Source organism: Amphiura filiformis, chromosome 17 (assembly GCF_039555335.1).
Source record: "Amphiura filiformis chromosome 17, Afil_fr2py, whole genome shotgun sequence".
Lineage (NCBI taxonomy): Eukaryota > Metazoa > Echinodermata > Ophiuroidea > Amphilepidida > Amphiuridae > Amphiura > Amphiura filiformis.
This window is the reverse complement of record NC_092644.1, coordinates 24,201,593-24,218,023: the sequence shown is the minus strand read 5'-3', so window position 1 is coordinate 24,218,023 and position 16,431 is coordinate 24,201,593. Positions and strand designations below refer to the sequence as shown.

At 35.0% G+C, this 16,431-nt stretch overlaps 1 protein-coding gene across 1 annotated transcript in view; it reads right to left on the bottom strand.

Annotated features, from left to right (window-relative positions):
• LOC140137506 (uncharacterized) overlaps positions 1 to 16,431 on the bottom strand; it is a 126,216-nt gene that overhangs the window by 23,131 nt on the left and 86,654 nt on the right. Inside the window, 3 exon segments of the mRNA XM_072159221.1 lie at positions 18 to 72; positions 3,269 to 3,364; positions 6,731 to 6,839. Coding sequence (XP_072015322.1) covers positions 18 to 72; positions 3,269 to 3,364; positions 6,731 to 6,839 — 260 coding nt within the window.

Sequence of the window (16,431 nt, the reverse complement as noted above, 5' to 3'; positions counted from 1 at the left end):
TAATCAATCAAACTTACCATCAAAATACCAGTATGAATTGCTTGATGAATCCTGACCAATGGGATAGAATCTCTGCAAACAAACAAACAAACAAACATTTTAGAAAAGCGACATAAATGCAAAAAAAATCTGTGTTTCAATTCACTTTTTATCCATGAACTTTAACTATACCTAACAGTTGCAAATCTAAATACCACATTTTATCAGTTGGAGGTAATAATCAGAAATGATAGGATATCATTCAAATCTACATTATTTTGAATCATCAAAGTATCAAAATATTTCAAATGAATACAGCTACAATTATCCGTAATGCTTACAAACTTCAAAATTACAATGATCTGATGACAACTATTAGCAACATATTGTAAAATACGATAAATTGTTACTGTTGCTGTCAAAATGTATGTATTTATTGATTGGGCTCTTGTGGCCTAATTGGAATCGCAGCAGGTGTTACATGTTAACAAATTGGATGATATGAATTACATATTGCATATATAAATATACCATTTTATTATTTCATTTTATCAGAGATTCCACTCGATTCCAATCAAAAAACTGGTGACAAGATGACATGATGAAGCATATTAGCATGAAAGTTGTGACCAAAAATGTCGGGTACGTCTAAACTAACATTGAGATCAGAAGTTTAAAATCCTAAATTAGGATTATAAAGAATGTGTATGAGCTACAGACCCCAACACATGCTGGAAAAAAGGACTCATAAAAACAGGGCTTGAAATAAGGATTTCAGATCCAGGAGCAATTTTGGGTGTTTTTGTGTAAATATTGCCCCTGGTCTATACAAATACACACAGTTCTGTTTCAGAACCAGGGGCATTTTGCCTTTTAGCACGGGTAAATTTGCCCCTTGCTCCTGCTTATTTCAAGCCCTGCATAAAAAACATCTCAAAAATGGCATCTCAGATCTTTAAACCTGTAAAAAAATCACATATCATTCTTTTCCCCTCATCATTATTCACAAATTTGACAAAACCAATTCTGCACACTATCTACCACCATATTTCAGTCTCAACCTGTGCGCACAACAACACTAGTGAGAAGCTACCCTCTAATCCAGCTCAGTGCACCAGACATTGCCTAATTCTATTCCCGAGGTTCCCATCTACCTACCCCATCCTATCCATCCCATTCACACATGCACACACACACTCAGTCCAATTGTTGACGACAGAATACACCAATGAAGATGCAACGACCCACATATAAGATATGTACATTTAAATGATCAAATTAACCAGCAGCTTGATCTCGCGAGGGCAGGCTTTCATTTCCAAACTTGCAGCACCTGAATCTACCGTGATTTCCTGCAGAATCTGGCTAATTTGATATAATATTTGCTTTAAAATTTTCATGTATATATTTTTAGTATTTTAGGGATTACAAATAATTAATAAGGTACTTAATTTGCATATTTGTCATTTAATATATTAATTGATTTTAACTATGCAATAATTTTATTTCTATAAAGACCAAAATAAATTTTAAGAGAAGCCATCTGAAATAAGACTACATTTTGGACTTTTTAATGCGACATCAAAATATTAATCATCTGGAGTCCCTATTTTTCCAACCAGTATTATATATGGCATATACGACTGATTCGGAACTGTAGAAGTAGAAATTTTTGTGCGATAAATTTTCACACTTGCCCAATTTTGAAGGGTTTCAATTGGTAATTTAATTTGCAATTCTCAGCTTCCTCACACTGACCTATGCACAAAAGGAACATATCTGTGCCTTGTTATTTTTACAGCAACTGCAAAATCACAAAAATAAAAGTAGCGCAAAAATGTCCACTGTTACAGTAAATCAAAATATTGATCATTAAAGCATCAATTATGTTGTGAAAAGAAAAGTCTACATCTTCACTATATCTTTATTGAAACTTTTAATTCATTTCCCTACTGAGAATTGTACCTACATCTGCCATGACGGTTACGCTAGCAGTGCTAACTTCCCGCAAATTTGCCACGGTGAGAGCTTACTTTTCATTTGCCAAATTAATGCGACACTAAATCTACCACATCCCCACCGTTCCACGTCGGTTTGCGAGTTGAGCGGAATTAAGCTTATCGCATTTCAGCGATACACGAAACCCCAACACTTCTAAACAGCTTATTTTTAGCAACAAAATGCCATACCTGAGGTTACAGTTTTTTGAGCACGCATTAAAAATGTCTACCTGGCATTTTACAGTATGTATGCGAGTGTTATGCATGTGTTTGGTGCCAGGATTATCGTTGAGAGTCACACAACATGAGTGTCAAAAGCCAGACAAAAGAAAACATGCAAAATGAGAAATAGCTGCCTTGTGTGAAACCACATTCCATAAAGAACCAACATGCACAGTACTTCACACAAACCAATCCCTGGACTAATATCAACTTGTAGCATATGATTAGCTGGTGTGATATTATCAGTAATAATAATAATAATAATAAGCCCACTTCATTTTTGACTCACACAAAGCTAGACAGATTTGAATAAATTACATTTGTAAAACCACAAGTAGTTATCATGGCTATTAACCACACGATGGATACATTCAATTTCGAAATATTATTTTCTTTTCTGATTCAATAATTCTTTGTTTTTCCGATAAGTTTCAAAAAGCCACAAGCAAAAACAGAAAATATGTCTCGATACATAATTTCATTTCTCTCCAACAACCTCAACGTTAACTTACTTCAGTATTGTTTTTTCTTGAGAAGCATAAGTCAAGCAAGAAAAAAAATTGTTTTCAAACGCTCAAAATGGTTGCCTCAATAGCCGTAACCCGACTTGTTGATATGCACATTATTTATGATCTCTTTATCAATACGCAATACAGGTAATGCAATGCATACTGCATTCGCTATTCTAGCTTTGCACCATAATATGCATTGACTTCTTTTAAAAATTTACACTTTTTTGACAAGTCAAAGTGACCTTTGACCCAAGTGACTGAGGCATTGTGGGACTCTTACCATTTTAATAGTAATACATTTATAATGAACAAATACCACACCTTATATTAAACATTGCAAGTGTTATAATAAACCTTATAAAAGTAAGCCTCGACAGCATGATATAACTAGTCCTACTTTCGGGCTCTGTTGCTTTAGTATACTATATATACAAAGTGGTTTCTGCGCGCTTCGGCTGAATGCCTCGCGTTACACGCCAAGTCTGTGAGGGCCACAGATTGTAGCAAGATATAACCTTTGACCCCAGAGTAGGGCATGCTGGGATGGATTCTTACCATATCATCAGGATTATGATGATCATCTAAATGTTCGGCTAAGTCCTCTTCATTACTGTCATAGACGGCGTCTGTTACAGCTTTCAATACCAGTAACTGTAAATAAAACAAGCAATAAATTTGGCGTTCTTAGTATAATTTTCATCCAAAACATCGGCATAATCGTTTATGTCTAGATAAAAAATAATGGTGGCAATATTTACGACCTTATCTGATCCACATACTCATTAAATGTAATATTAGAAAGATTGAAAATTTAGGCAAAAGCCGAAATTTGTGACAATGACACATCTATAGCCGTTTATACCTTGTAAAGTCCATAATTTGTGAACACAAGGATGCTATTATCACTGAATAATTGCATCATGGGATTTTCAAAATTAGAGAAGGTATATATGGAAGGTATAGGCCTATTTATAGGTGTGGTCATCTCAGGGGTATAGCAAGTGGGTGGACAGGGTGGACAAAGTTCAGGGGCCCTGCAAAAGCGAAAATGAAATAGGGCTGATAAAGAAGATCTTAAAAGGGCTACACACTGCTCCTTTGTCCATGGGTCCCCAAGGCTCTTGCTACGCCCCTAGGTCACCTTTCCAGGGCTCGCTGAATGGCTTGCGCAGCAGCCCAGGACAACCAAATGTTGACACCAGGCAACCCAAAACACATACTGCCATGCCTAGTGGGGAACTGGATTTAAATTAAATCAAGAACTTCCAACTAAATTGTAAATTTATAAGGTTCATGTGTGCAAACTTGGAAAAGAGCAGGGCAAGTAAAATGTGAAGTCGGGCAAGAGGATTTTTATGTGGACAAACTGGACATGCCCGACGGGTAAGTGAAAATTGTAAAAGTCTTCCCCACCACCAGCTTTTTAAAATAAGATGAAGCCTAAGTTTAAATTTGATAGTTGCGAGTGATTCTCCCACACAAGTTTTTTTTTAGTGCACAATATTGCACCCCCTGAATGAACATTTTGATCACTTCCAAGTACAAATCCAGCCTGTAACATAATTTGTCTTCATGTTTGATTTCAGAAAAATCATTGTTGTAACAGTACTTCCTCTCTATTTAGATTACTTGCATCACTAATGCAACAAAATGTTCCTTTCAGAGCACTTCCCCTCCCCAAAATCGGCACTAATTGAAATCTTACATCTTTGCTTTTCATCCAGATTCACATTTAAACACTTATAATTTGAATGTACTTCCATTTCCATTCTCCGTTTAGAACCCCCTTGCATACCCTCAATTCACAGGCAGGCATACAATGAGGCAGGGAGCAGTGGGCAGGGAGTACATCAGCTGAAATTCTCAGGTGCCTTTCTGTTCTTCCCAATCAGGGTTACCAAACCTGTGATTTGGGAGCCCAATTGGGAGCCTTTTTGAAGAGTTTTCCCACCACTTTTAACATTTTCTGTCCCATAGAAACTAATTGTTAAGGTGGTACTACACCCCCTGATAAATTTTGTTGACTAATTTTACATTTTTCTCAAAAAATAACTACACACTGGTAACAAAAGTTATGTATATAATAGGGCCAAGGAATCCATTTACTTCACTGAAATTTCAGTGATTCAAGACAAGTGGTTCATTATATATATGTTAAGAAATGAGGTACATTCTAGCGATACCTCTTTTCTTATCATAAATAACGTACCGCTTGTCTTGAGTCAATGAAATTCCAGTGTAGTAACTGGATTCCTTGCCTCTATAATATACATAACTTTTATTACCAGTGTGTTGTTATTTTTTGAGAAAAATGCAAAAATAGTCACAAATTTATCAAGGAGTGTAGTACCACCTTAAACAAACAAATAGAACAACTTTTGTTTCTGCAATTTTCAATAGTTCCCATAGAAACCAACGTAAGTTTTCAATTGTGTGAGTTTTGGGTGAGTTGACCCACAATTTGGGCTAAAAATATGGCAACTCTGTTGCAAATCAATTGTTAAGGTTATCCACTCAGACATGCCAGCTACTGATCTTATGAGACAGATTTTTTTCATCTATATATTTGGATGTTACTGTTAGCTGTATCAACTGGGCCCCAATTTCATGTATATTTGCATCAAATCATATACGCACTATGAAAGTCATCTTTGAATGTGAGACAACTTTATGACAGGTTTGGGGTCTTGCAATGTAAACCTATTGCATGAGTTAGAGAAATGGACCTCAGATTTCCAATCAAAGTGTTACATAAAGTGGAACTGTTTGTGTTTAATTGCAAAAATATTTGATTACAATTTACATGTTTTAATTGAAGACCTCAGAACTAAAATGGAGTTACGTCACAAAATCACGAAAAATGAGCTATATACCATTTTCCACCTTGATGTGGCATCAGTGACGTCAGTGTGCATTTCATTGGGCGCATCAGCAAATTGCTTGTGTTCGCTCAAAGCGCTGGCATACACACGCTTAAAGACACCGCACAGATGCGCTCACGAAACAAGTTGCCTCAACGCGTTGACGTCACTGCCACATCAGGGTGAAAAATACACTGTCCGTTTCTGCTACTAGGGTGTTATCTACACCCTCTGTGCAAATTTCATAGTGCAAATAAATGTTGTAGAACATTGAAATTGCATGGAAAAAACCAACTCCATGCATTAAAACGACCTTCTTTGCTTTGTATCTCGAAATGCACTCAATGTGATTTAACCTTCTTTCATTTTTGAGTTCTTTAATTTTGATAATTATGGCGTTCATTGTTAAGAGTTACTCGCTAAATAAACCTTCCAAATTTTGTGCAAATATCCTTGTTCTCTGTGTAATGTCTTGTGGAGTAACTCCCACAAAAAGTACTACATAAGAACGCCAAAGTTGTAACACTCAAGATTAAAGATGCTAATTATCATTCATTTTCAGGCTTCTGCCAATAAAGGTACACTTTTTTGGCCCCCATAATTACAATCCAATATGGCCGATTTACCACAGTGCTAGCATAAAATTCCGAGTCGGAACCAACCTTCAAACCTACATGTACCGTATTGGTCCGAGTATAGTCCCACCCGTTTTTTAGGTGAAAATTTTTCACGATTGGGGTGGGATTATACTCAATTTCAAAAAAAAAAATTTAAGGTTTTTTTTTCGGTTTTGGAGTGTCCCTGGACCTAGACCTAGATGCTAGGATCATTCATGGTTGACCTAAAAAAAAAATGTGTATTTTTAAGATGAAAATTGATAATTTGTATTCATGTTATACTCTATTAATGAAAATGCATTGAATTTGAATGCATTTTGATATCCTTAAAATTGATTTTTTTTTAGGTCAACCATGAATGATCCTAGGTCCGGGACACTCCAAAACCGAAAAAAAAAATTTAATTTTTTTTTTTTTAAAAACAATTTCTGGAATTTTTCGAATAATGGGGGGTGGGACTATACTCGAACGTGGGACTATACGTGGACGAATACGGTATTACTATGCGTTTATTTACCCTGAACTTGCCCAATTCTTACCCTATTCTGAGGAGTGAGCTGTTGATATGGGATGGTGTTTGGGTAGGCTTTACTGGTCTTGTTGTGCTGTCTCAGAAATGTGTGGAGGTGTTCTTCCCAGTTGAATATCCTGCAAGAGAAGAAGTAATAAAAAAAGGAAAAAAGTTACAAAATGTGAAAATAATATAACCGAAATGTACAAAGTGACTATAAAAGTGAGTCCACTCTGTTGTTGTTGTGTTTTTTTCAGGAGGGGTGTAGAGTTATCCCTCTTTATAAAGGGTAGCTATTGTAAATATATTAAATGAGAACATGGGAGAAATAAACTAAACTAAACAAACAAACAATCAATAACACAAATCAACTGTCCGATTTGAGAGAACGCATTGTGTGCATCAAGGTTTTCGTTTCCAATCTATCATAACTATCAATTATTCATTATCAATTCAAATCAGTGGACAGTGGCATATAATTCAGTCTGACCCTAACCCACAAGGAAATAAGTATCGGATGTTATTTTCCGGCAAAAATATTTCACGCTGAAAAAAAAAAAAAAAAAAAAACATTGCCATGCATTGGATCATCAGATCTAATCTGGCGCAATATTGCAATCAAATTTCATCATAGATTTTGGAAACAAATTTTATTTTATTTGTAACTGTGCAAAAGCAAAGTAAAAATTCCATCATTTCACGATGAAAGTTCCCTGCATTGAAATGCATCCTACATTTGTCCAGTAGCCATAATCAGCATTGCAATCTAAAGTGACATGATACAAAACCAGGCAAGAAAATACTATAGCAATTCTATTTCACACCAGCTTATTTTCATGAATTTTAAACTGAGAACTGTTTAGCCGCAAAAATTCAAGGTTGGTTCATAAAATAGCTCGGAAATTAAGTTCTAGTGTGACGATTATTTTGGCTTTGGAAGCTTTAGTTCTTGTAATGAAATTTCACACAAAACCCAACAAATAATCTTTTATTTATGCAAAGATGGCTGATAATACTAATGCAATGAAATGGTCAGCAACAGTGGCTTTATCCCTCTCTACTCAGATTTCCACTGCAAATGACTAGTTCCAAATTTTCTTTAACAATACAATAATTTCACAATTTTGCAATTTCATGACCATATTTGTAATCAGCATGAAAAATGCATTACAATGAGTACAAACAAGTCCTGTATTGGTTCAGTGGTTCTTGAGATAGCTCTTGATATTATGAGGAAATATCTGAAAACTTGGACTTTATCATTTTGAAGCCTTAAACCAGCACGCAGAGCATTTTAGGATTGTACATCTATGACCAAAGCGGCGGATAGCTACTCCACTCTCTATCTACGATAGAATCACTTCTATAATTCTTGTAAAATGCTAATCTCCGGACAGGGTTCACTGACCTGTAGATCCGATTCTGAATACAGAGGTTTAATTTTGAACAATCAATATTTGCATTGGTTTTACTATATTTGACCACCCATAGCCACCCTGGATACTCAAGTCATATGAAGGGAATTAGCCAATCTGCATGTACATAAATAACCATATTTTGTACAAGTCAAACTGGAGCTCACACAAAACCATGAGGGAGGGGTACTTACATGACCATACGATATACGGGGACTTGCTGAAAAACATGTGAAAACATGGGTAGCATTTTCGGCCTTTGGGTATATCAATGACCCCTTTTTTAGACCAAAATTTGTATATGGATGGGTCTTTTTTTCAACTTGTTTTCAGAATATAGGGCATATTTTGTCTCACTGTAACCAACATTTTGGAAATTTACCCAAATGGGGGGGGGTTGTGAAAACTAAACTAAACTAAGTTATGTTAAATTTGGCTATAAACCTTTGGTACATATCGATAGGTTCAAATTTCTTTCTTCAAAAATTGGTATCGATGGGTCTACTTTCAAATTCTCAGCGGCACCCCATACCCACACCAAATTTTAGTACCCCAAAAAATAACCCCGGGTGCAAAACAAAATCTTATAATGATGCAGTTCAAGATGAAGTAAAAATAACATCCATAGAACAAAGACAACTGCATGCAAAAAATGATTATCCATTTTTCTCGATTTGAAAAATTAATATAACTTGTAAAATATAAAGGACAAGAAATAAGTGCTATTTTTGATCACAGTTTCAAAAATATACATTGGATTTTTTTAGTAGGGTTTCAATTTGAAGCATCAAGGATGCAATTGGAAGACCAATGATTTCCTCCTGTTAAAGTAGATCTGTGAACATAGATATGCTAAATTAAACAGACTCTATTAGCACTGAGGACTCATAAATGTCTTAAAAATTATAATGGATTAAATCATTATTATCATAGAAATATTTCCAGAGTCTATAAAATCACTGCTCGATACAAACAATTATAATACTACTTTAAAAGAATATGATCACTGTCGATCAGGATGATTAAAAAAAACCCATTTGATTGTTTTATTAAAATATTTTCATTTTAACATTAACATTGTAGTTATTTCAACAGATATTTTATCTTCTATATCATCACGCTACCAAGAAGAGTCGTAAATTTTGACTCGGATAACAAAACTCGATGTAAAAACATCAAATTATCATATGGCTCCCATGATTGGTGATGCGCAGCATACGAAAAAACTCACTACCCTTGCAAACGGCCTACTCAAATTTCAAATCTGCCAAATCAAGGAAAGAGAGAAAGAAAAGAACAAGAAAAAAAATGGCTGCCTTTCTGGTTGCTCACTAATCAATAACACACACTATTGGCTGTAAAAGTGGATTTTTTTTGTGCCATTATATTATGTATGCGCTTCAATGATTTTGAACTGTTTTATTTGATTTTAAACGTGCAATTTTAATCTGCCTAAAATAGACCTACACAACTGGAATATAATCAAGCATTTACTGTTCTTGAAGCATGAAAAGTGTAACAAAAAAAAGTATATGAACCATGAAAATTCCCTTTTTTATACTACATGACAACATGATGCAAATCACATAAAACTTGATTGCAGTTTTACAAGCTAGCATTGTGATACACACCAACCACTAGGATCCACAACATGCTCATCTATCAAGGCATAGGTCTTTAACCCCAATACATTTGCACATTCATTGAATGACCTTTGAAAATTTGGGTACAAAAACTCATACTCTGCAACTTGAGGTCAAATTATGCACTATGACTGTTGAATTGAGGTTATTGAACTATGCCATTGGGATGAGGCCATTGTGGTACATAGTGAACACTCAACGCTTCTGCAATCACGAATTAACCTTCCAACACACAATAAACGTTTAGTAACTGACTTAAACACTGAACTAGAGGACAGTACTATACATCAAGGACAATAGCCAAAACCAATTGACTGAGATATACGAATAGACTCGTAGCATGACGACGACGACGACGACTACGCAGGCTGCAGCTGGCTATGACAGCTATAATAAAACCCTAGACATCCATTGGAAATGGAGCTGAACTAAACATGTCAAAATAGGCCAATCTCGTTGTAGCTCGAGGTGCCATCATATGAATGCACAATGCTGCACAATAGGCAATTAGCAATGGACAATTGCATTGTAATACCTATTGCACGTGTTGCTGTTATCTTCCCAAGTTAAGCGCGACAATTTGTCTCTTTTTCCGTTTTTATTCTTCTTTTAATCGTCTGATTTGTTAAAACTTTAACAATGTGGTGATTAACTGCCAAGTCACAGTTTATTGAGTTTGTGGTAAGCTTCTTTTCTTTTTTTTGGATTTGACTTAATGGAGCATGGTGCTACATTAGATAACAATATTGGTATTAGAATATATATCAAACCAAGAATAGCATGTATAATAACAATTGTTCAGTTTAAGCTGCTGGATATCACTTTTATTTGTTGTGATTGATAATAAAATATTGTAACAGAGATCAAGTGTATCAAGTTTATCAGTGAACCAAAAATTAATTTTCTCACACCAAGAAAATATATGAAAATGGTTTTAAAATAGAATAAAAGGATTGTGGGAAAATTTATTTAGGAAAATATTTTTAAACATTGCATTTTCACAGAAATTTACCATCAACACTGAGAATTCTAAGTAAAAAAAATAAATACCTGATTGCAAGAAAATTAAAATCCAAAACAATTTTTTTTGCAAAAATTGCTGAATTGACAGAATCAAATTATTCCAAAGATGTCACGGTTTATTGATTGCCATCCTATCGTTATCACACCCATCACTAACCATGCAGCGGAGTTTATTTTATTTAATAGAAAATTGCTACTAATTTGCATCACTAATATCAAGTACCAATTTCAAGCATTGTTAACTTTTATGGTGGTACTACTCAAGAGTTTTACTAATAGATATTGTACTAATCAAGTTCCCTTTTATTTTTACCTAAATCACTAATTATGCTTTGGTTCTCTGGTTCAGGTCAAGTGCTCACTGTGGCTACCACCTTTGGTGTGGTTTTCATTGATTTTTCTCATCAAATTAGATGATGAAATGGAAATTAAGATACACTTGAGATTCAATTAGAGAAGGATACAATACAAAATGGAGGCTTGCATCAGAGGCAGTGGTGCAGAATTTGGCATGCAGAATTGCTACAGGAATGTATATGGGGAGAGAGGGACTTGCCTTTATAACAGAACTGTATGTTAAAACAGATTTGTGAATCTTTTTGATAGTATAGTAACCTATAACAATTAAGAAGGATTCCAACAGCCTTATGAATGAAGCAAAACAATGTTTTTTAAATGTTGATTTTACTCAGGAGGGGGTACTCAATATGGTTTGATAGGGAGATGCCATTGAGAATCTGAAAGTGGACTTTTAATATTACTATTATATACTCATTTTTGACAAACTTGGGACACATACATTTTTGGAAAATTTAACACAAATTGTCAGTTTCTATACGTGTACAACTCCCCCCCCCCAAATTTTGGTAAATTAAAAACAAATTAGCTTCAATGAAGCAAAGACTGGGACCAAAGACATCACATCACCCTACTCTACACTTGTTATAATTTGTCTTGGTAGTCTGTAATTTATCTTGGTAGTGTATAATTTGTAATGGTTGTCTATATTCTTGGTAGTCTGTAATTTGTCTTGGTAGTCTATAATTTGTCTTGGTAGTCTATAATTTGTCTTGGTAGTCTATAATTTGTCTTGGTAGTCTATAATTTATCTTGGTAATCTATATTTTTGTTTTGGTAGTCTATAATTTGTCTTGGTAGTCTATAATTTGTCTTGGTAGTCTATAATTTATCTTGGTAATCTATAATTTGTCTTGGTAGTCTATAATTTGTCTTGGTAGTCTATAATTTATCTTGGTAATCTATATTTTGTCTTGGTAGTCTATAATTTGTCTTGGTAGTCTTTAATTTGTCTTGGTAGTCTATAATGTGTCTTGGTAGTCTATAATTTGTCTTGGTAGTCTTTAATGTGTCTTGGTAGTCAATGATTTGTCTTGGTAGTCTATAATTTGTCTTGGTAGTCTATAATGTGTCTTGGTAGTCTATAATTTGTCTTAGTAGTCTATATTTTGTCTTGGTAGTCTATAATTTGTCTTGGTAGTCTATAATTTGTCTTGGTAATCTATAATTTGTCTTGGTAGTCCAATTTGTTTTGGTAGTCTGATAATTTGTCTTGATAGTCTTGTCTTGGTAGTCTTAAAAATTGTCTTGGTAGTCTATAATTTGCCTTGGTAGTCTAAAATTTGTCTTGATAGTCTATTATTTGTCATGGTAGTCTATAATTTGTCTTGATAGTCTATTATTTGTCATGGTAAAGTAATATTCAGATTTCCTTTGACAGCATAACCATCGCGTATATGCGCGCAACGTCAAGCGCGTGCATTGGACCTTGTGCAAAATAATACGCGCTGGACGGCTAGCAGTACGCTTAATTTGTAAAAGGAAATCTGAATATTACTTTAGTCTATAATTTGTCTTGATAGTCTATTATTTGTCATGGTAAATCTATATTTTGTCTTGATAGTCTATTATTTGTCATGGTAGTCTAATTTGTCTTGATAGTCTAATATTTGTCATGGTAGTCTATAATTTGTCATGGTAGTCTATATTTTGTCTTGATAGTCTATTATTTGGGGGGGCACTCAAATATGACAGTGTACGCATGCGTGACCAATTTTTTTTGAACACCCCCTAAACAAGTTTTCCTCTGTGAGCAAAATGACCCCCGTAAGCAAGTTTTTAGCACGCTTTCCCCCAAAATTTGACCCCTTAACAAGTTTTTGTCTAATTGTGACCCCCTAAACAAGTTTTTGTCTAATTGTGACCCCCTAAACAAGTTTTTGTCTAATTTTGACCCCCTGAACAGGTTTTTGATGGATTTTGACAACTTGAGAACAATTTTTTGGACTAACATGTCATTGAACAGGGGTACATGTATACCATACCACTTTATACATATAAATAATGACACAATGAATTCAGAGTGTATAAGGCCTTCAGATTTGTAGCTTGTTACGTGAATCTGATTGGATTGTAAATGGTAAAGTAGTTTTGTGAGAATATGAAATACCAATATACAGCGTAATTTATACAGAGGCAACGTTTAAATATGCAGTATTCACGTCGTATTTGATTCCGAATTCGGCACCTAGTAAAGTTGATTATCGTGTCCCGGTATCGTGTGCCCTTTCCATGCTTTCTACTGCAAATTTTCCTTAAGTAATCCAGAGAAGGTTTACATTTTTCAGTGGAGAAAACTCACAAATCTACTACAGTAGAAATAAATAATGCATGAGGAATCTATAAAGTCCTGAAAATCTTTTTGAAATTTAGGATGATTTTAGGCCTACACACGATATTTTCATCGATCCGTCTGTCCACTGAACTATATACTCATCATAATTCAATCAACATTTATATGACGTCATTAATGAATATGCACATTTTTTATTCTAAACTGTATTTTACATAGAAGTACGAACGGGGAATTCCGGCGAGTGAATAAACTTTTCCGGAATCGGAGTGTCAGCAGATTTGAAAAGCGGATTAAAATGGTACCCTAAATGCGTTATAAACGATTTAAAACTACACCTTTTCATGAAAATCAGTGTTTTTTACCCCAATGTGCTCAACCAAGAAAAAACACCCCTTTTCACACGTTTTTTTGGTCACGCATGCTTACATCATTATATTTGAGTGCCCCGGATAATTTGTCTTGATAGTCTATTATTTGTCATGGTAGTCTATAATTTGTCTTGATAGTCTATTATTTGTCATGGTAGTCTATAATTTGTTGTGGTAGTCTATATTTTGTCTTGATAGTCTATTATATGTCATGATAGTCTATAATCTGTCGTGGTAGTCTATAATTTGTCTTGATAGTCTATTATTTGTCATGGTAGTCTATAATCTGTCGTGGTAGTCTATAATTTGTCTTGATAGTCTATTATTTGTCTTGGTAGTCTATAATTTGTCTTGATAGTCTATTATTTGTCTTGGTAGTTTTTGTCTTGATAGTCTATTATTTGTCATGGTAGTCTATAATTTGTTGTGGTAGTCTATATTGTCTCTGTAGTCTATAATCATAGACAGTAGAGAGATCTATTATTTGTTTTAATCTATAATTTGTCTTGGCAGTCTATACAGTGGAAACTCATTATAACGAAGTTGTCAGGGACAGAGAACTTCTTTATATCCAAATTTCGTTTGATCAGGGTTGTAAAAACAATAAATAACAAAACGATTTTGCATCTTGGTTCTGGAAAAATACTTCTTTATAACAGGGTTTTCCTTGTATCCTTGTCCTGGTAGTCTTATAATTTTTCTTGGTATATAATTTGTCTTGATAGGCTATAATTTGACTTGGTAGTCTATAATTTGTCTTGGTAGTCGATAATTTGTCTTGATTATCTATAATTTGTCTTGGTAGTCATTGTCTTGGTAGCTGGTCCTCTACACAACATCTTCAACGATGTAATCCTTAAAAACATTATGGTATTAACGGGCTCTCTGCATCATTTCAAATGTCTATGTAAAATATGTTTATGTAGGCCTATTTTTTCAAAATCCCTTACACACACAGAGTATACATGTATCTGAGACTAACTTCTAACCTATAAGGTTCTTGTAATTGGTTGTTTCCACATGTTTTGCCTTCCACTGACTCTCTTAAAATGTGTCAGGCAGATCTATAAATTGTACATCCAACTGGCCTCACGGTTGGCACAATTTTTCGGACCCCAAAGGCCTGGGAGCACCACGTCAAGGAGACAACAGCAGGTAGTTTTTATAAGTAGCCTGATACTTGTTTGTGGAAAAGGCATCCATTTTTTTGGGGGGGGCTCTTCTTGAATCTATCGATGAAATCACCCAATTGGGCAAATATCTAATTGAGTGAATAGATAGACAAACAGCATGTTTCTACTACTGAACAAACGGTTGATGGGTAATGCAGAGTGCTCCGACGAATATGCGGTAACCGCCTCCATAGGAACAGATCAGGTGAAGGGTGATTCAAGGTGATGCGATTCTGATTCTGATTGTTAACAAGGGGACTAGCCTATATCATAGCCAATACGAGGTCCTATACATCAATGTCATTGCTTCCTCGGACATGTTAACAAGGGGACTAGCCTATATCATACAGACTATGCAGCCAATACGAGGTCCTATCAATGTCATTGCTTCCTCGGACATGTTAACAAGGGGACTAGCCTAGATCATACAGACTATGCAGCCAATAGGTCCTATACATCAATGTCATTGCTTCCTCGGACATGTTAACAAGGGCACTAGCCTAGATCATACTATGCAACCAATACGAGGTCCTATATACATCGCTGTCATTGCTTCCTCCATTCTGATTGTTAACATGAATTAAGGGCAAGTTCAAGTCACTAATAACGGGTCTACTACTTCCTCTTTCTATTGCAATAAGAGTTCTACACAATTATTATCAGTCTATCTTTTGTAAATAGACCAACAATATTTGACACCAACTGGTTTCAAAAGTAAAGCTTTATTTTATCTTTCACAGTCACTCTCTACACTTTCGGAAAATGTATTTCAGCTCAAAGTATGCATATATACAGCTCATCATAATAATGAATATGCAAATTAGAGTTTGTGACCATGGCCTACTTATCGTAAAAATCTGAAGTCAGTCAGCTATTCAAAAGATACATCTGGAGGTTTGGATGAATGGATGGATGGTTGATTTCAGCATAACATGTGCAAATTAGCTCATCATAACTTCATACGAATAAGCAAAATAGACCCAAAAAAAAAGACTGTGGCACATTTATCCTGAAAGTCTGAAGTCAATCCACAAAGATCCATTCAAGAGATGCAGCACCATGAGGTATAACATGTACGTGTACACGTACACTCATTGCAAACATAATATGTAGAATATATGCCTCATAGTGGAAAATGTTAGTGTCTGACCGATCGAATCAGGTCCCTATCTGAATCGGCCGATTGGCCGATCAATTCCCTCTTTGATCTGCCGATTCGATCACCGATCACCGATTACCAATTCCCCAATTGCAAACAATGGCTGCCATCGCCATGAGTAAATTTCACCTGTATGTTGAAAGGGTACTTGTACGCAAAGTATTACCATAATTATGTATGCTCTCATTGCTCTGAGCACAAAACTACACTCCCGTGCTCATTTACAATACTTAATTTGACCATGATTATTCTAAGTTCAATTTACCTTTTCCCCGATATCCGAGTCCGCCGAATCA